Raw genomic sequence first — 22023 nt, 5'->3', positions numbered from 1 at the left:
AATTCACTAATCATTTTAGGATTTTGCCTTTCTTCCTCTTGACATCCACAAGGACAGCATCAGGACCAATATACTATTTTCTAACTGGTCGGGTCTCAATCTGGCTTTATTCCTTTAAATAGGAGAAAGAAACAGTCTGAGTGTGCAATCAGTCTTTACTCTGTAAGGTGAGGTCAGTGTCAGCACTCAAATTACTCATTCAAAACAAATGGTACACACGTCATGACTTAACTTCTTTACGTTGTACCTTGTGACACTTTTAAATACTCTGGTGCGTTATTATCCAAAATAGGAACACCAGTTTTGGAACATCAATGTGAAGTGTATGACAAAAATTAGGCAGAAGGATAACATGGCAACGCTGTGGTTAGTGCTGCTGCCTTGCTGAGTTTAGCATCCTGAGCCTCAACGCTGTTCATATGGAGTCGTATGTTGGTTTTTGTCTGACTTGACATGCATGTTAGGTTAACTGTCAGTTCTAAACTGGTTCATTGTAAAGGTAGGCCTGGTGTGTTCTTCAGACCAGGAGAGGGCTTATACAGCGCACCCTCGTTTATCGCGGTTAATCCGTTCCAGACTCTACCGCGATAAATGAATTTTCGCGAAGTAGGATTCTTTATTTATAAATCGAATATTTTTGCAGTTAGAGTATAGAAAACCTGTTTACGACCTTCTAAATACGTTTTTTAACATTATTAGAGCCCTCTAGATATGAAATAAAACCCTTTAGTCACCATTACACTCGTATTACCCAATATATTAGACAAAATAAGAAAATAAGACATATTAGACGTTACAAATATCAGCCATCCATCCATTTTCCAACCCGCTGAATTCGAACACAGGGTCACGGGGGTCTGCTGGAGCCAATCCCAGCCAACACAGAGCACAAGGCAGGAACCAATCCCGGGCAGGGTGCCAACCCACCACAGGACACACACAAACACACCCACACACCAAGCACACACTAGGGCCAATTTAGAATCACCAATCCACCTAATCTCCATATCTTTGGACTGTGGGAGGAAACCGGAGCGCCCGGAGGAAATCCACGCAGACACGGGAAGAACATGCAAACTCCACGCAGGGAGGACCCGGGAAGCGAACCCAGGTCCCCAGGTCTCCCAACTGCGAGGCAGCAGCGCTACCCACTGTGCCACTGTGTACAAATATCATATTATTATTATTGTACTGTACATTTAATTACACACACACACACAGTTCTTACACACAACCACTAACATATGATGGCACAAGCGTCTTCAGGTTGTAAGCTGGAGCGCTGATCGCACCCTCAGAGGACACAGACGCCCCTGGGACAACCCCTGAAACAGCTGACAGTCTACCTTCACATTGCTCCTTACCCTTCCTACTTGCGCTATAACGCGCGATTAACCTCTCACGCGGTACTCCGCTTGCTTAAAAGTATTGTGCAGCGCCTCTCAGCTTTGGAATTGGTTGTTTTGTTTCTCTCTCTCAGACGTTCTCTGCTCCTGGCGGAACTGTCATCTCTGACTTGTCATGGAGCACGTTTAAACTTTTGAAAAGAGACAAATGTTTATTTGCATTGCTTTGAATAAAGTTCTTTTTTTTTCTACAACCTCCTGTGTCTCTGTGCAAATCTGTGACCCAAGCGTGACAAGGTGGTGCAGTATCTTCAGCAGGTGCGTCGTTTTCTTCCGCTGAAGGAGTACTAGGAGTAGGCAGTGGGTGTCTGGGTGCGTGGCTGAAGAACATCTTGATAGGCAGTTGCTGGCGCTGTCTTTTCATATGCGTGAGGAGGCTTTTGTAGGGTATTGCCATCTTTGATCATATCCAAGAGTTTCACCTTCTCCTGGATGGTAAGCATCTTCCTCCAGCGCTTAGTTTCATTGTCAGAAGGCTTAGAAAAAGCAGCACGTTTAGGAGCCATCGTGGGGCTTAGATAAAAGTTCTCAGAAAGCGCATGCGTAGTGACGTAAACGTGTATGAGAAAAAATCGCGATAGAGTGAAGCCGCGAAAGTCGAAGCGTGATATAGCGAGGGATCACTGTATTTACATTTACTTTTATTTGCTTGGCAGACGCTTTTATCCAAAGTGACTTACAAGAGGTAAACATGACTGAGTAACATTAGGCCAGGGCCTGTTTGTTTAGTTAGTGCCTTTTAACAAAATTTGATTGCTACAAGTGACAAGATGTGATAACTAATAAATCTACAATCATAGATTAACAATCGATCCAGCAATTAAGCTCAATGTAATAACAAATCAACCAACAATATGAAAGATCACAGAGCAAAATTTTTTTTCAATCAAATAGACAGATATTCCCAGGACAGATGGATTTTCAAGTGCTTCTTAGGCGAGCGTCAGGATTTGAACTTAATGGGAAGCCAGTGTAGCGACCTGAAGAGAGGGGTGACATGTGCCTGTCTTGGCTGGTTACATAGAAGACAGGCCTTTGCATTCTGGACCATCTCCAGTGGCTTGATAGTACTTTTTTTTTTTTTGTTCTTTATTTCGCCTTAATTTGCTAATTTGGAATTTGTTAGTTTTCGCATACCCCTTGGGGTCAGAGCGCAGGGTCAGCCATTGTACAGCGCCCCTGGAGCAATTACAGGTTAAGGGTCTTGCTCAAGGGCCCAGCAGAGTAGGATCTCTTTTGGCAATGACAGGAATTCGAACCGGCAACCTTCTGGATACCAGCACAGATCCTTAGCCTCAGAGCCACCACTCTGCCCCATATGTGGGTACTCCTGCCAGAAGTGAGCAGCAGTAGTCCACATGTGACAAGACCAAAGCCTGGACCAGAAGTCGTTTGCGTTGCTTTGGGAGTCGGTCACAGTGGGTTGTGTAACTGATCACCAGTGCTGCACAATATGTTTTCCACTTTTCTAAATGAGCTTATTTCACCAAGTGGGACCCCTGATTATGCTCTTTTCACCAAAGAGGGGTTACCATAAAGGTTGAGAAGCACTGCTGTAAGGGAAGGCGGTACGGGCTGAACTCATTAGCCACTTGGGGAGACGCCAATGAAAACAAACCTTAAAGGGCCCCCCAAGAGTCACAAAACATATGAGACGGTATGAAATAGTAATAATAATAATATTGACAAAAGATTTTATTACTGTCACTGGCTTTGGCCATTTCTAGAACATCATTAACATATTGTTTTCCTGTGGCCCTTGGCTGTAAGTACAGATCGGTTCGCCGTAATTTGGCACATGACCTTATTCTTCTGTGTTTCAGAATTGGAGCCCACACTACTTTGTCCTTACCAGCAATAAGATCTATTACTCAGAGGAGACATCTCACTACCAGACTGCTGATGAGGAAGAAGAGGAGGAACACAAAGAGGTAGGCAAAATACAGCCCAGACCTATACTATATAGGAGCCTGTTTATGCTATGGCTTTGGTCAACTTCTCAGATGTGCATACATTGGTCCTTCTCAGGTTTGCTTAAATCTACTTATGATCCTTCCAGTCATCTTTCATTTGCCATATTTGAAACCCAGAGATCTCCAGGCTTCCTACATACATCTCTTTTACTTATATTGGTTTATCCGGACGTTGGTTCCATGTGTTGGTACTGTAGTGGACTGATCATTGTGAGATCTGAATGGCTTTGGCCCAATCATCTCACATTATCTAGATCTCTTTGGTCACTTTAGTCACTTAACTGGTTTCAAATTTTCCTGCAGGAATTCAACAACAATGATTTACACTTCAGTGAAAAGTGGTTCCATGGCAAACTGGGTGGAGGTCGAGATGGTCGACAGATTGCAGAGAAATTGTTGCATGAGTATTGCGGGGACAGTGGTGGCAAAGACGGCACCTTTCTCGTCAGGGAGAGTGAGACCTTTGTTGGAGATTACACCTTGTCTTTTTGGTGTGTATTGAATTTCTTTCTGCAGTGTTTATGGAAAATATTTTTTGCATACTCTGAACTAGACTGAGAGTTCTTATCTTTCTGTGTACTTTTCAGGAGATCTGGACGGGTTCAGCATTGCCGAATTCACTCCCGACAGGAGGCCGGCACCACCAAATTCTACCTAACTGACAACCTTGTTTTTGACAGCCTATATAGCCTTATCTCCCATTACCGTGAGGTGCCTCTACGCTGCAATGAATTTGAGATGAGACTTACAGACCCTGTGCCTCAACCGAATGCCCATGAGAGCAAAGAGTGAGTACCAGCTACATTGTTCACTGACGAATCCTTCCACCACAGCCTTCATGCCGGACAGTGGCATGCTGGTGACATATCTGACATTGTGAAAAGGGGCTTAAATCGATATCAACAGGTTTACTACTCCAGAATTTTTGAAATTGTTTATAATTTTCCGTAAATTAACCAGTTCATTGGATTGTAGTGGATGTGTACCTGAGTCCTGATACCAGAAATCATCCATCCATCCATCCATTTTCCAACCTGCTGAATCTGAACACAGGGTCACGGGGGTCTGCTGGAGCCAATCCCAGCCAACACAGGGCACAAGGCAGGAACCAATCCCGGGCAGGGTGCCAACCCACCGCAGGACACACACAAACACACACCAAGCACACACTAGGGGTAATTTAGAATCGCCAATCCACCTAACCTGCATGTCTTTGGACTGTGGGAGGAAACCCACGCAGAAACGGGTAGAACATGCAAACTCCACGCAAGGAGGACCCTTGAAGTGAACCCGGGTCTCCCAACTGCGAGGCAGCAGTGCTACCACTGCGCCACCGTGCCGCCCCACCAGAAATCATCCATCCAACTATTTTGCATATAACGGTGAAAGCACCTACTGTGGTTGTCACGTATGTCTGACAGTCTGTCCACCTGTAACGACTCGGGTTCCAGTGGGCTGATTTTGATATAATTTGGCATACTTACTTTTCAGGCTAATTTGTTCAGTTTTTATTGAGATATCTCAAATAGAGAAAACTCCAAATCTCCTATTGAAAAGCATTGGTGAATTTTCAGACTCGTCGATTTTAAAACAGAGAAACATTCTGTGTGACTTCAATTATGGATTCATTTAGCTTCAAATTTACCTCGAGAGGGGTCACATCAGCTTGTACATGTTCTGTATTCTCCTGTTTTAGATGTTCAAAAGCTGCTCTTGACGGCAAAATAGATCCCCAGTACAAGCTGGTCAAATGTTGGGAGAGTCGCGTGTGCAAGTCGGCCCTCTGTTAATCCAGGTCATTTCTCCTGCTGCTTGAGAAAGTCAACTATAAAAGCAAAGAAAAAGAAAGTCATTTATGTAGAAATTAAAAATAGAGTTTTAAGCATAGAGTAAACATATGTACACTCACCCGCCACTTTATTAGGTACACCTTGGTAGTACCGGGTTGGACTCCCTTTTGCCTTCAGAACTGACGTAATTCAACAAGGTGCTGGAAACATTCCTTGGGTCCATATCGACATGATAGCATCACGCCGTTACTGTAGACTTGTCGGCTGCAAATCCATGAGGCGAATCTCCTGTTCCATCACATCCCAAAGGTGCTCTACTGGATTGAGATCTGGTGACTGTGGAGGCCATTTGAGTTTAGTGAACTCATTTTCATGTTCAAGAGACCAGTTTGAGATGATTTGAGTTTTGTGACCTGGCGTGTTATCCTGCTAGAAGGAGCAATTAGAAGATGGGTACACTGCGGTCATAAAGAGATGGACATGGTCAGCAACAATACTCAGGTAGGCTGTGGCATTTAAACAATGCTCAGTTGGTACTAAGGGGCCCAAAGTGTGCCAAGAAAATATCCCCCACACCATCATATCACCACCTCCAGCCTGAACCTTTGATACAAGGCAGGATGGATCCATACTTTCATGTTTTGACACCAAATTCTGACTCTACCATCTGAATGTCACAGCAGAAATTGAGACTCAGACCAATTTTGGTGAGCTCATGCAAATTGTAGTCTCTGTTGCCTGTTCTTAGCTCACAGGAGTGTCACTCGCTGTGGTCTCCTGCTACTGTAGCTCATCTGCTTCAAGGTTCAAAGTGTTGTGCATACCATGCTCTTCTGTATACCTCGGTGATATTGAGTGGTTATTTCAGTTACTATTGCCTTTCTGTCAGCTTGAACCAGTCTGGCCATTCTCCTCTGGCACCAACAAGGGATTTTCGACCAGATAACTGCCACTCACTGGATATTTCCCCTTTTTCTGAGCATTTTCTGCAAACCCTAGAGATGGTTCTTTGTGAAAATCCCAGTAGATCATTAGTTTTTGAAATACTCAGACCAAACGCCTGGCATCGACAACCAAAATCACTTAAATCACCTTTCTTCCCCATTCTGATGCTCATTTTGAGGTAGTCTTGGTAATGTCTACAGGCCTAAATGCATTGAGTTGTTGCCATGTGATCGGCTGATTTGATATTTGCATTAACAAGCAGTCAAACAGATGTACCTAATAAAGTGGCCGGTGAGTGTGTATACTTGCTAAAACAACCTCACAACTGCATTATCTACACATTTTGATCAAACAATATTAATCTGGCACTGTAATTTATTGGCAAAGCTCCAGACCTACTTTCCATCATGGTCCAAAACAGCCAAGAATCTTATTCGAGACTTCAAAGCAGGTTTTGTAAAGTACTCTTTTATGTGGGGGCTTTGAAAAAATTGCGGCAAGACACAATGCAGTCATTTTTGTATAACCCACAGGAGAATGGTGACATCACTGGGCTAACACTTATCAGTAGAAGAACTCAAATTTCAAGAATCCCCACTTCTCCCCCCACTCAACACTAAACCAGTGACGTCACTGGTTTACTCTTCTCCGGCGATTTATATGAAAACAGCTGTGACATTAATGAGGCCCCACTTCTCACTTTAGAAGGATAATAAACTGTTTCAATTTAAGCATCCCCACATAGAGTAAATTTAATTAGGTTTTCTAATTTTTAGTAATAAAACACCCCTTGTTCTGTAAAAAAGTGTTTTAGGCCTCCTCATTGTGAAGAAGATAAAATTGCAAGTCAGTAGCACAGTGAGAGGTAAGACATTCGAGTGTTAAAAGAGTAAAGCTGCTGTGATCTCCTGAAATGTGTCCAACCGCCAAGTGTTAGAGCAACCAGTGAACTTTGAAGGTATGAGACATGGTCAGAGTCGAAACAGGTCACAAGGGAGGCAGCTGCTTGAAGATATTTCTCCCAGCTTAGGGTCTTGGGCAGTTTTTTGATGGACAGCTTTGAAATAAATTAGCACAGGTCTTGCCCAAATTGAGGAAAACTCTACATTTTTGTCTGTTTTCTAAACCCTCTTATTCCAGCACAGCATCAGAGCCAAAGTTTGAATTATCAGTGGGCAGCACTCTGGGAGGTAGGCCTGGACTGACGGTATTAGCACAAGGTATTATGTTGACCGAATTAACTGGGCTTTATAGAAGGCATTTTGTTTTATTTTATTTATGTGAAGCTGTCAACTGGAGTGTAGTTTGCCATTTTCTTATGTCATTACTAATATTACTAAGGTCGTCTCTGGATTACATCAAAGTGAATGAATTAAACCTGCCACTATCTACCTAACCTGGTGATTTTGCTTCTTCTCAGGTGGTATCATGCAAATCTGTCCCGCTTGCAGGCAGAGCACATGCTCATGAGAGTTCCACGTGATGGGGCCTTCTTGGTGAGGAAGCGCAGTGAACCCAACTCGTTTGCCATCTCCTTCAGGTAGGATCACGCCGAGCTTGTTTGTCTCAAGTGGTAAATCTTGCACCTGAGAAGACAGAATCACGAATGTGGCAGGGCAGACCTTTTTTGCTATATGCTTCATAGCTACAATTTTCCTGTGACTCTTCCTGATTATTCTGGCTCCAAGGATAACTGTATCTGAACAAGATGAAATTCCATCTGCACTAAAACCTTCTATTTGTTGCATCCTAACCCCATGTAATTCCTCTCCTCCACCAATAGCCCTGTACCCTTCTAAAGTGACGTGCGTTGGTTGCCTTCTTGTTAAGATCATCACTGAATGTGGCAGTCATCCCTGAATTAGATGACGTTATTTTTGTGTATGTCTGCTGCAGGGCTGAGGGGAAGATCAAACACTGTCGAATCCAACAGGAAGGTCGCCTCTTCATGCTTGGAAGTTCAGCTGAATTTGAGAGTCTTGTGGACTTGGTCAGTTACTATGAGAGGCATCCATTGTACCGCAAGATGAAATTACGTTACCCCATCAACGAGGAGACGTTGGAAAGAATGGGCACTACGGTGAGATCCTGGGCTTTGGGGTGTGGAGGGATTTTATTGGAGTTTTTAAAATCTTTTTAATTGATTTATATTAGCAAGGAAAACGAGCTGAGATTGCAGAACAATTTACTTGTTTAGGTACAGTAACACAAAAAATAAAATGATATCAAGAAAACATTAAAAACATATACAATCAAACAATATCACATCATCCATTATAGATTCAAGTAGTTGTTGGTAGACATACACTAATGTCTGTGTACCCAGTCCATCAGAGCAATCTGATTGGTCAATTTGGGATTAGTGAGATTGGTCAGGTTGGCTTTGATCACATGATGGAAGAGGCAGTGCAAGTGTAAGACATGTGAGGAGGATTAAAGGCATAGGATCAGGGGCGGCTCTAGGCAGAGAAAGAATCGGTGGCCCCTTCGCCCACCAATGCCAATATGGTATCTTATGCACAGTGGGTGGCCAGATTCGTGTACTCAAAGTTTCTTCATTTTGCTTAGAATGGGTATGCGAATGTCTTGTGTCCCCTATCCGACCAAATATTCACTATAACTATTGCGCTAACACTAATACTTTATTAAAACTAGGCGAAACATTAACTTGTAAGACGACTCGCCCACTTGCATTAGCTTCGCTTCTATATGCGCGTCTGTAACTTGAAAACCAAGTGGCGGCCCATGATATTCTCATTACGGCAGAACGTTATAATTCTACATATACGAGGGAAATCCCAAAAGTAAGGTCTCCTATTTTTTTTTTAGAAATACAAACAACTGTTTATTTTCTATAATATTTACATCATTTTAAAGGTTAAAGAATTATTTATTTTTCTACATAATCGCCATTTCGGTCGATGCATTTTTGTAGACGCTGTGGTAGTTTTAGAATGCCCATGTCATACCAGCTTGCCGCCATGTCCTTCAGGAAGCATTGAACCTCATCTTTCACCTCTTCGTCGGAGCAGAATCGCCTTCCGGACAAATGTTCTTTCAACTTGGGGAACAGGTGGTAGTCACTGGGTGCCAAGTCCAGACTATAGGGTGGGTGGGTCTTCTGTCAGCATATGTGGTACCCATCTTGCACACACCTTCTGATATTGCAACTTTTCCGTTAAAATCCTGTGGATGGTGCTTCGGGAAACCTCAGGAACCAAAATGCAGAGAGCATCCAGAGTGATCCGCCAATCTTTACGCATGTTTTCCTCAGCCTTCACAATTGTCTTGTCGGAAATTGACGGTCTCCCACGAAAATCCTCTTTAAATCAGTGTGTGCCAGGAGTTGCTCCTTGGGGAGTGTTTTTGCGAGTTCTGGAGGAGATGATGGTGACCTCTAGTGTGGCATGAAGATTCCTTAACCGTTTCCCGTCGTATCTTGAAATGCTGCTTATTCTCTGGTGTTTTACACCCTTCATTTTGCTGAAAAAAACAATACAACAGATGATGTTGTCCACATATTGTTGTGTTGCAAAGATAAAGCTTTGGTACATAATTGGGCAGATATGGAGCATCATACAAACAAAAGTAAAGGTGTATACATTGTGTAAAACATAGCCCGGCCACAGACAGACACGACAATGCAGTGTCTAACACACACACGTTTATTTACCACAATTATTTACAAATAACTATTTACAGTTCACAGTCCTTGGCTCCTTTGGCCGCCTCCACTCCTGTCCTGCAAGCTCTGTCCTTCTTCCACCCGACTCCGGCTCGTTGATTGGAGTGAGGCGGCCCCCTTTTATCCTGTCCCGGATGTGCTCCAGGTGCCTGATGATAAACCATCCCTGGTCTGTCAGCACTTCCTGGTGTCCCGGAAGTGCTGTCCCCTAGGCATCAAGGACCAGCCGGGTACCCAGGAAAAAGTGCCACTTTCCCAGTTCCTCCTTCCTCCAGGCATCTCGGCAGGGCAGGTTTCCTGGCCATCTATCACAATTGGTAGTAAAAATGTTAAGTAAAATGAGATAAATCCCTAGAATAAAGGAAAAATGTTTTGCTCTTTCATCCAACTTCTGCCCGGTGGCAGACTGCCACTTAATTTCAAAACCTTCATCAAACCAGTTTAGCAGGATCTTCTGGTTTTTGATTAGCTCAAATAATGTTCAGTGTCTGCTCGGTAAGGAAGGCTTTTGTTGTGTTCTTGTGACAAGCTTCTTTCAGTGCTGTATAAAGTACCCAGCAGCCATACTTGAGTAAAAGTAGACATATCATTTTTGAAAAGTGACTACTCAAGTAAAGAATTCTAAAGTTTCTGATATTACAAGCACAAAAGTACAAATGTGGGATCTCTCCCTGTTTTATACAGAGTGAAAGTCATTATAAACTTAAAATAATTTATGTTACTTTCGAGTCGTATTACAGTCACTAAAGTTTGAGCCCTGAAATTAAATTTGAAGCGGTGGTGGTGCAAGTGGTCATCTTAGGGATTGTCTCCTTATTCACTGGGGTGGCTGCAAATCGGACAGGCGTGCAGGCTTCCCTCACTTTATGAAGGAGCTAATCTGCTTTAGGGATCTGCTTCATAAAGTGAATTTTCATAATTCAAACACCTAATTACAATTAATTTAAAGTGTGAAGACATTTTTAAGCAAAAGTTACCCTCCATGTTACCTCATTTTTGTTCAAATAACACCAAACTACATGGAAATTGGCAGGATTAGTGTAATAATACACTATAACTATAATATAATATACAAACTATAATAATAGTTTGTTAAACAAAAATGATCTCTGTCCACAGTAGAGTTTTCTTATCATTTATTAAAGTATCGTTGTCGAAGTTAAATGACTGAAAACGCATATGATGGAGCCATTCGCCTACACATACACATCAGTGGATAAATCCTTAAAGGAATGGTAACGCTGCTGGCCACAGGATTTAGCACAAAACTTTAATGACCTTTAGTGACCATTTGTGCATGTACTGTATGCAGCATTCAGACTACACAAAACGCAATTTAGCTGCATACGCGTATTCAACGCAACAAGCCCCATGGCAAGCAACTCCTCTGTGTCCACTGTGTTGGAGGGTGACCAGTTGGGACATGAGATGCTATGATTATCAGGGTCTTAGCAAGGAAGGACCACATAATAAGCACGATTGGTGTCTGCTTTTCCAAAACACTACATTTCCATCCGTCCACATTGTAAAGCCAAGGCTGCATTTTCAGAAGTATACGGTCCTGGAGAGCATTTTCAAAAGTCACTGTTTTTGGAGACCTCAAAATACCAAGGTATTTTAAAACAAAACGCATAAATGGAGACTAATGTCTGTGTTTTTAAATGAAAATGTAGCAGTGTGTGTGTGAGGCCTCAGGCTTAAGGCCAATCACCTGAGATCTTTCGGCTGCAAAGGTTAGAGTATCTCCATACTGTGTCCGTTTCGAGTCGCTAGCACAGGCAGGTAAGCGTTTCACTCTACTCTATATGAGACCCTTTATTCTGTCATTAATCACGTAATTTAACAGTCTGAGTTTGGGATCTCCAGAGTACTCCTGGTCACCTTACAGTTCAAAGAGCTGATAACGTTGTGGTTTATCCTTCTAGGAGCTGGACTATGGAGCGCTTTATGAGGTGCGGACGCCACACTTTTATGTAGAAGCCAACAAGATGCCAACAGCCAGGGTGAGTTCAACTGATTTTTTTTTGTCAATTAACCTATGCTGAGAAACAAATTTATATCTTCATTCCTTAAATCGCTGAGATAAGTTATGTTTACAAGCAATTATTTGGATAGCATATTCTGAATATAATTAATAAGCAAATTTAACTTAGCAGAATTAAACAAAAGCAGAGGACAAACAGTTCTTTGAGCCAGCAGACTATTCAGTTTTGGTTCCACGTTGACCTTTAACTTTTACTATTAATATGTGACAATAAACTGCACCCAAAAAGTTTGTGGTCCAATTTGCATGAAACCAAGTTGGGAAATCGTCCTGGTGTGGTATAAAAGTGAGTAGGATTTCATGTCAGCTCAACTGAGAACAGCCATTTGTGAGCTACTCATATGGTCTGCAATAAAAGGGTGATACCTGGAAAGTGTCGTTCATGGTGGCCTCAAGACACGTTGTGCTCAAGTTTCAGCACAAAGAAAGGCGGAATCAGAAGATGGAGCAAAAAAAAAAAGAAGTCAAGAACAAAAGCCGAAATCTCAGATTTAGGAAACATAACCCAGGACCTGAGACAAGAATCATAAAGACGTAGTGAGAATGTCAGAAACCAGAATAGTGAATATAGTGTGGGAGAAATACATTGGAAATATATTAAAGGAAGACATTTTGTCCTGAAGTAGGACCTCTTTGAGTCAGGAATCAGGCAGGAGGAAGCCTGTTCAATGCATCTTTAATTTCTCTTCAGCAAATGCTGAACGGGGGCATCCTGGTACAGTAATCGACTAAAGGGACAGTGCCCAGGGCAGAGGTTGTCAGCGAATGATCACAAAGCAGAGACAGAGAGACATTCTTAGGTAACTGTTAATGCCTACTCTGATTGGTTCACTAGCTTGCATTCACTCTAATTGGCTCAATGGCTTACATACCCACACCCAAATAAAAGTTTCATTTCTGCTACATTCTTGTCCAACATCTCTTAAGTTCACTTCATATTCTTTTAAGGAAAACTGTATACATGACAGCTGGCACGTCTTCGTGTACACATGACACTTGGTCACATCTTAAAACACCTAGAACATTTTATCTGTTTAGCCAACCATTGCATGTGTCTCTTCATGCCTTTTCAAAAACAAATGCTTATATATATGCAAATCAAAACACTTCTTACACAATAACTATGTTACCCCTTTGATGTTCCCTTTATTCTCACACATTAAATCTTAGTCGAGGGGCAGCAGAGAGTTCAAAACCAGAGACCCTTTTAAATAATCGGTAATGCTAGGTTTTAGGCTGAATCCACAAATGAGGACTCCATGTTGCTGGCTAATAAGTCAATGTGCTCATAACGTCACTTGATACAACTTCCAGGCAACCTGTGAATGTGTCCCAAAGTGCAGGAGTTCAAAGTTAGCTCATGTGTAAACCTTGATCAGTCGGTGTCCCATGTTGTTTTTGAAGAGTAAACATGGCCCATCCTCTCATCTTTTGTACCAAATAAAAGCAGCAAGAACTGGTCTGATTTTTATGGGCTGAAGGTGTACCAGGGGCTGAAATCCATAGACGGCTTTCTGCACATTATGGAGACAGTGTTTCACTGTGTTTATGGATGGACTGTGAAGTTCCAAAAAAGGCCAGATAAGGGTTAACCAAAGAGAAGTGATGGACACCTGTCCACGTCAACTACTGAAGACAACATTGACCAAGTCTGTACCATGGTTCTGAAGAACCGAGGTCGGTCCCTGGTACATCTTCAGCCCATGAATAGCGCATCACTGCTTGCTTGTCTTCTTTGGCACAGTCAGAGAGTGGATTGGCCAGAAAGCAACAAGAGAAACGGACTGATCAAGTTTGAAAGTTTTACCACTGTGACTGCACCATGTTTCCACAAGGGGAAAGCTGTATAGCTGACCCAAACTAAATGATCATAAAGCTATTGATAATTATTGACTTACCCTCATATATTAGGATAATTTGTCACAAAGAGAGTTCAGAAAAGTATGCAAATAATTTATAATAAACACAGATTCATAATATCCATGGCATGACTCACAGCTGCTGTTATCAATAATTCTGAGGCTTTATAGCACAGTAAATGAGCCGATTGCTTTGTCAAAGATTTGTGTAGATGTTTTTAAGAAAATTGTTTCTTGTGATTTTGTAAGGCTTGAGAACTGAAGGTAACTCTTGTGGGCTCAGTGTAGTAGAACTGTTTAGCTTCCCTCTTGATGGGACTAGTGTTGGTGTTTGTCATGGATTATACTCCATGCTGTTTTCAGATTTCCCCAATATTACAGATGACCAGAGTTCAGTGGTGTTGTGATCCTGCCTATTCACAAAGGTCAAAAAAAACTGTGCGACCTCAAATGCAAAAAACAGACCAACACTTCACACAGGTCTAAACCAAAGGAGCAGGCATCACCACTTCTAGTAAGGCTAGTCCCCAACTCTAATAGCAGACCTACAGCCTACACAGGGGCAAAAAATGGGGCTTTAAAAATTAAAATGAGAAAAACCGTAAACTGTCAAAATTGAATTCCACCAAAAAGTGTTGGGAGCAAAAAATACTGAAACAAAAACAGGTTTTGCCTAAGAAGTCAAACCGGGAAGTGAGAAAATCCAGTCCAAAAATGTGAATAGTACCTTAATTTGAGAGTTTGGAGGGTCAAAACCAGGAAATCCACTATCAGAATGAAAGCACTGAACCTCGGTGCCAAGGCGGTCATTGTAAAAGCTGCTTCTTCAATCCTGCTGACCACAATTCCCCAGCTGCAGATGAACTCCAACCTCTAAAGCTCAACATAAAGGAGACAAGGCAGACAACATGGCAAACAAATACATACATTTACAACACAATAGCCAAAATAATATTTTAAAGACAACAAAAAGTGTAAATAAAAAGAAAATAGATTTGAGCAAGGGATGAGATCTTAGCTGAGCTATAACAAGTGACCCCCTAAGTGCACCAATCGATTTTGAAATCATTCCTTACTCACGTCTCTTCTAATCTATAGGCAGATTTTCATACAAATTGGACCACTGGTGTATAATTTTTATTTCCTTGTTGTCTGATAACAAATATTTATAGATTGTTCTGTCCAGATAATCCCTCAAAATATTCACTGCCATCTCGATATGTGCCCTGTGTCACCTAGGGCAGTTTGTAAGGTTTCACCTTTCATTGATGCTTTGAGAATCTAGGAATAAATGATGTCTCCATATGCACATAAATACTCTGCTTTGATGGGCAGATGTTATAAGAACATAAGTAATGTAACAAATGAGAGGAGACCATTCAGACCATCAAGCCTATCTGTTTAGCTAATAGCTAAGCTGCCCTGATATCTCATACGGATTATTCTTAACCTCCTTAGTGTTAAACTCGAGCTGTAAAAACCGTGCTAAAAGCATTAGTCCCAAGTGTCACTTGAGTAACAATATTGAGGCGTCTTGTGTAAGACCCGAAAATCACATTGGTTGTAAAAATGCCAGCAGCATTAGTGCCAAGTGCTACTCAGGCTATGGTATAGGTGCGTTTTGCGTAAGCATCAGACCCGAGCGTCTTCTCCTAGCCTCATAATGGCATCTCGTATGAAACGCCTCTCATCAGCAGCGATGACGCGGTGTCTTCAGGCAGTGAGATTGAAACGGTCAGTGAAACCGAAAATGATTCTGGGAATCCGAAAATGATGCTCCTGTCACTCACATATGTGCAGTGTTCAGTTCATATTGTTATTATTACTCATCATTAATATTATTACTTTGTATCATTATTGTACTTTCTACACTTCTGACTTTGTACTTTTATAGTGTTTTGCACATTTTACAGTCGAAAGATGACATTTAATAAAAATGTTATTTTTCAAGCCAAAAAGTGCAACATTTTTTACATTTTTTTCGGAGAAAATGTGACGCTAAGGAGGTTAAAGGTTGTCAAGGTTTCTGCTCTAACTCCATGTCTCGATAGTTTGTTCCAGAGTCCCACAACTCTTTGCGCAAAGAAACGTTAGCTAAATTCAGTCCAAAATGCCCTTTCCCTTAGTTTCCATGTTGGGTTCTTATAAAACTGTGAGAGGTTATAGACGTGCAAATGTATTCAATAATTAACTAGCCTTAAAAAGGAAGATCTGAAAAGTGAGCAGCTCTCTGGGACAGCATCTGCAGGGTCATCTTATCACCTGGAAATGTCACATGAAAGGTTCTACCTTGTAAGTCTCAGAGGCGTAGCCCCCTGCATGTGTCAGTCGCTCAGGATGATAAGCTGGAGCTGTTGTTTTGTTGTTTAGGTGTGTCATAGAAGGAATGCGGTGAAGTTGCGTCCCCAAGAGGAGACCGAGGTGACTACACTCCTCTGGTAGAGGGCGAGAGACATCCGTCTGTCTTTTTATTTTTAGGTGGTGTGGCATATCCGGGCTTCTGATTTCTTTCTTTTCATATCTCATTGGCTGAGGTGAAACTCTGGGAAAGGTTTCTAAATCTCTTGCTTTATTCTGGTGTCCCGTGTAAGGTGTGGCTGCTGCCATCAATTGCAGGCGTGATTATCTGCTGCAGTCATTCTACAGCCATGCCTAACCTGGGAACACAAGATCAGGCAGTATGGAACCATCACTATCAGAGGAAATTGGGATTTCTGTTTCTCTCTCCAATCAATATTTGCTCTACAGGTTTGCCAATTTTATTTGACCTCCAAGTTCTCTCAGCAGGACTTTGCCATCCTATCTACAAGGATTAAAGAATTGGAATTGTGGTTCCTTCAATCAAACACCGAGCCCTGGTATGCTTATGATATGAGGAAAGTCACGGAGGAACTTTACAATCAAGAAACAGAAAACAAATTAAGTCTCCCCAATTCTGTTCGACATTATGAGGGCCACATCTTTCAAAAGGTTTCCACGGTGCGCTTCCTTTCAGGCAGACCAACATGTACACCCGTGTACATCAACTTTGTTGATTTAAAGAAAGCATTTGATAGTGTCCATCGTAACACTCTTTGGAAGATACTCCAGTACTATGGAATCCCAAATAAGATAATTACAATCATAAAAATCTTCTATGAAAAATTTGAGTGTAGTGTCCTTATGGGCAACACTCTCACTGAATGGTTCCCTGTACAGTCCGGAGTGAGACAAGGGTGCATCATCTCTCCCATCCTCTTCCTACTTGCAATAGACTGGATCACAATCAATACAATAGCAGACAAACCCAGAGGCATCCAATGGACCCTGTCCTCTCAATTGGAAGACCTGGACTTTGCAGACAACGTTGCTCTTTCAACAAACCACTGCAACATGCAATCGAAAGCTGACAGGTTTCATAAATATGGCAAACAGGCCGGACTTAACATCCACACCTCCAAAACCCAAGTGATGTGCATAAACTCCATCCCCACAGCACCCATCCAGGTAAATGGAGCACCACTCGAGTTTGTGGAGGACTTTACCTACCTTGGCAGCCTTATTAGCAAGGACAGCGCTGTCCATAAAGACATTAGAGCAAGGCTGGGAAAGGCTCAGGGCGCCTTTTCCCAACTCCGTTCCATCTGGAGGTCTAAACAATACAGCCTAAAAACAAAGATGCTCCTGTACAACAGCAACGTAAAGTCTGTCCTCCTGTATGGTTCAGAGTGTTGGCATGTGGTCAGTACAGACCTCAGGAGACTTGAGGTCTTCCACAACAGATGTCTCAGACGAATCTGCCAGATCTTTTGGCCCAACAAAATATCAAACCAACAATTATACAAGAAAACAAACAGTCAATGCATCACCAAGAATATTACATTAAGACGCTTAAGATGGCTTGGACATGTGTTAAGGATGGAGCAAAACCGCATCCCAAGAGTTGCCTTAAGATGAACACCACCTGGAAAAAGAAAAACTGGAAGACCCAAAAACACCTGGCGTAGAACGGTGGTACAAGAGCTTCAAAAGATGAACCTGTCATGGGGAGAAGCACAACATGCTGCAAAGGACCACAGGCGATGGAGGGAGCTCATTGAAGCCTTATGTCCCACAAGAAACGAAGAGGTTTGATTGAACATGCGCACAGCTCACTCTTTATTGAACGCTGTTATGAACTAGAGAGTCGCGAAAATTCACTAAAATGCCCATCAAAGCCCAGCTTCTTGGAAGAACGGCAAATGTTGAATCTTTACAAATAAAATGATTTTCTTTTTGTCACAAAAACAAAAAAACAACAGACCTGTGTACGAGGGACGTTCAAAAAGTTTCCGCACTTTTTTTTTAACTCTATTTATTAAGAAATTCGAAAACAAATGATGTCACTTTTCTACATAGTCACCTTCCTTTGCGATGCAATTTTCCCAGTCACATGACACTCTCAGACACGCCCAATTACTACTCCTCCCGACTTCACCGTTTCCAACGAAAATATCAAAGCGCGGACACTTTCTGAACGTCCCTCGTAAAAGCAGCAAAATGGGAAAGATGCTGTAATTTATTAAAATTGTTTTGTTTTATTTTTTGAAAGTTAACTTTTTTATAGAGCTCTGTCTAGTCGAACATGATGTCAGCAATTTTAAATGGCCTTGCATGGAAATGTTTGATACTCCCAGTAACAGCTGCTGTAGTAACATCATCATGGCAAGACACAGAAATGATGACACCAAAAGTAAAATATGCAACGCAGCATCTCAGAAAATATGTCTGGACAGACCATCATCAGGGTCTGTGGTCCAGGGTACTTAAAGTGCTCCGAAGATGGTACTCAGACCCATCATTCATCTTGAAGAAAGAGTAAAGACCAGGCATTGTCAGGGACTCCCAGTGAAGTGCTTACACCCATCCTCATCATCATCATCATCAGTGTCCTTGAAGGTGATGTGTGGAATAAGAATCATTCACGTCTCTGCGGTGTGATCGTGTCTGGGCCCTCGTACTATTACTGGAGCGTTGCCATTGTCTCTCAAGGTGCTATCTGAGGTCAGCATCATAGCTTTTCCTGGCCCTTACAGAAGACGTTTCCACCTGTGGTCCCATGAGGAGCTGTGTGGAGCCAAAGTAAATTTCTAAAACACTATTAGGCCAACGGTTCTTTCAGATCTCCAAACTACCCTAAACGAGAGCCGTGACCCTCCCATGAGACCCCAAGTTCAAGCTTATTTTTTTATTTGCTTCCATTTGCTGCTTAACCCAGCAAAGTATTGTTGGGACTTGATTGTCCCTCATTTTTTGGGGGGTTTGGTTTACTGTAAACGTCTGTAAGAGGGTGTGGAGACAGCAAATTCTTCCGGTTTTCCAGTCTGGGCTCTTCTAACGCAGCCTGTCTCCCCCCTCCACAGTGTACGGTCAAGGCGTTATATGACTACAGGGCCCAGCGGGAAGATGAACTCTGCTTTCCCAAACAGGCCATCATCACCAATGTCGACAAGCAAGAGGGTGGCTGGTGAGAGACCTGTACTTTTATTTGAATTTGAAAATTAGAAGAGTCATGAAATAACTTAAGTACGCTTCAAAGCCCACGTTTATTAATACTACGTGTGTGCTGCAGCTAAAAAACACTCCACCTGCTTCAATGTGTTATATTTCATTTGCTGCAAATCCATTCACCCATCCATTTTCCTCTTCTTGCTCTTCTCCTTTCATGTGGGGGTCATTATTTTGGACCAGCCTCCTCCACTCTCATCTTTCTCAAATGATAACAGTTTCTACTTTAGATCCCCCTTTTCTTTGGTCATTCCCTTTTCCTCCATCCCGACACCTCCACATCCATGTTTCTTCTCCCCTCTCTTCTCATGACATCTCCATTCCACCTTAACCTTCTTTCCTTTGAGATTTACCCAACTTTAACTGTACCTCTGATTCTGTCATTCCTGATCTTATCAAGCTTTGTTAATCCACACATTCATATCAGCTCATTTCTGTAGCATCCATTTTCTTTTCCTTCATCGTTTTACCTGCCTAGTCCTCTGAACAACACAGCAATGCTGGTCTGGACACTGTTTTATACACCTGACCACTTGATTCTTTGGTCTCATAACACTCCTGACACCTTTGTCTAGCATTCCATGGTTTATTTCTGAATCCAGTACTCCTTCCATCATCCATTTTCTATGAACACCAATCAGCCACAACATTAAAACCACCTGCCTAATATTGTGTAGGCCCCCCCTTGGGCCGCAAAAACAAATACATTTGCCATTTCTGCCAATCAATCAACACTCAGTAAGCCATAATGACAAAGTGAAAACACGTTTGCAGAAAGGTTTGTACATTTATTAGAAATCAAACACTGAAATCTTTTCTTCATGGAAGTATGCAGACCCTTAATTTGGTACTTTGTAGAAGCCCCTTTGTCAGTAATTACAGCTTTAAGTCTTTTTCAGTAATTCTCTTTGCACAGCTGGATTTTGTCAGTTTATCCCATTCATCCTGGCAGGTCCTCTCACACTCCATTAGATTGGATGTGAAATGTCTATAGACTGCCATCTTCAGGTCTCTCCACAGATGTTTCTCAATGGGGTTTGAGTCTGGGCCACTCATGGACAGTCAGAGAGTTGACACCTCAAGGCACTCCAGTGTTGTCTTTCGGTTATTACTCTGCTGAAAGGTGAACCGTGGCCCCAGTCTGCTGTCGCATGCACTCTGAAGCAGATTTTCATCAAGGAACTCTCTATGTTTGGCTCAATTCATCCTTCCCTCAATTCTGACCAGTCCCCCTGTCCCTGTTGCTGAGAAGCACCTCCATAGGACAATGCTGCCACCTCCACACTTCACCGTAAGGTCCATATCGGTGATCAGCAGTACCTGGACTTCGCTAGACATAGTGCTTGGAGTTCTGCTTAGGAGTTCGAAATTTGACTTAGTGGTCCAGAGAATCTTTGTCTTCAGGCTCCCAGTGTCCTTTAAACTGTCATGTACCTTTGACTCAAGAGGAAGCTTTGGCCTATAGCCACTCTGACATAAACGACTGATTGATGGAGAGCTGCAGAGGTGGCCATCCTTCTGATGGTTTTTTCCATCTGAGAAGAATACTTCTGAAGCTCTGTTCAGGTGACCTTTGGGTTCTTACTCAAGGCCCTTCTTTCCCAATTTTTTAGTTTAACCAGACAGTCAACTCCAGGAAGAGCCCTGGTGGTTCCAAACATCTTCCTTTTCATAATTATTGAGGCTCCTGGTAACACTCAAAACTTTAGAGATTGTTTAATCGCCTGTCCCTGATTTGGGTGGAGTGGTGGCTCTGAGGCCAGGGATCTGCGCCAGCAATCAGAAGTTTGCCGGTTCAAATCCCGTAAACATCAGAAATGACTCTACTCTGTTGGGCCCTTGAGTAAGACCCTTAACCTGCAGTTGCTTCGTCTTGGGGAATGATGTTAATCTGCATCCAGCCTTTCAAGCAGGTCCTCCAACTTGGAGCCACCCTTCAAAAAATCTCCCACTGTTGTGCTGAGGTGTGACCCACTGCACTTGGTTCCCAATCCAGGAGGTTCACCATGTGGTGGATGCAGCAGTGCACTATCAGCTCTCTTTCCCTGATCTGTGCCTCATCACAATTTTATCCTGGTGATCTACAGAAAGCTTGTTGGACTTCATTGCTTGATTTTTGTCCTGACCCACAGTGTGAATTGTGGGACCCTACATACACAGGTGTGTGCCTTTCTAAATAATGTCCAGTCAAGTCCAGTCAGTTTGCCACTGGTGGACTCCAATCAACTTCTGAACACACGTCAAGGAGAAGACAAGCAAACAGGGAGCATCTGAGCACAATCTCCAGTGCCATAGCCAAGGGTCTGAGTACTTCTAAGAAGGAGAGATTTCAGTTTTATCTGAAGACATTTTCTCACTTTGTCATTATGGGTTATTATGGGTAGGTTGATGGGCAAAAACGGCAAATTTATCAATTTAAAAATAAATTTATGGTACAATAAAGGTGTGTAGAATGTGAAAGGGCTCAGAATACTTTCTGAATCCGCTGCATGTTTGTTGAACATTTTCACTGGTTTGCTTAATTAGTTTTATTTCTCTGTGACAAAAGCAAAAGAAGAGCTCCATTATAATTCAAATGTAATTCTTTTTATTTCTCGACTAATTCACTTATCAGTCCGTTGACGGTGTACTGTATGTATTTCTGGTGACTACCAGGTGGCGTGGTGATTATGGAGGTAAAAGGCAACTTTGGTTTCCGGCTAACTATGTAGAGGAGATCCCCTCATCCTCCACCCAAGAGCAAGATGAAGCAGTGAGTATCACTTCTTTTTATATATTTGTTGACGATTAACGTT

At 42.3% G+C, this 22023-nt stretch overlaps 1 protein-coding gene across 2 annotated transcripts in view; it reads left to right on the top strand.

The window, feature by feature from the left end:
- Positions 1-22023, top strand: part of LOC114653748 (1-phosphatidylinositol 4,5-bisphosphate phosphodiesterase gamma-1-like) — a 217117-nt gene that overhangs the window by 167778 nt on the left and 27316 nt on the right. Inside the window, exons 15-23 of one of the 2 annotated variants that reach the window (XM_028804243.2) lie at positions 3230-3337; positions 3683-3870; positions 3967-4167; positions 7535-7654; positions 8011-8194; positions 11725-11802; positions 16073-16123; positions 19084-19187; positions 21884-21980. In XM_028804243.2, the coding sequence (XP_028660076.1) occupies positions 3230-3337; positions 3683-3870; positions 3967-4167; positions 7535-7654; positions 8011-8194; positions 11725-11802; positions 16073-16123; positions 19084-19187; positions 21884-21980 (1131 nt within the window). The remainder of the gene's footprint in view (positions 1-3229; positions 3338-3682; positions 3871-3966; positions 4168-7534; positions 7655-8010; positions 8195-11724; positions 11803-16072; positions 16124-19083; positions 19188-21883; positions 21981-22023) is intronic. The other variant, XM_028804244.2, reaches the window with a different exon arrangement.

Source organism: Erpetoichthys calabaricus, chromosome 6 (genome assembly GCF_900747795.2).
Source record: "Erpetoichthys calabaricus chromosome 6, fErpCal1.3, whole genome shotgun sequence".
Classification (NCBI taxonomy): Eukaryota; Metazoa; Chordata; class Cladistia; order Polypteriformes; family Polypteridae; genus Erpetoichthys; species Erpetoichthys calabaricus.
This window is presented reverse-complemented; position numbering and strand designations above follow the sequence as displayed.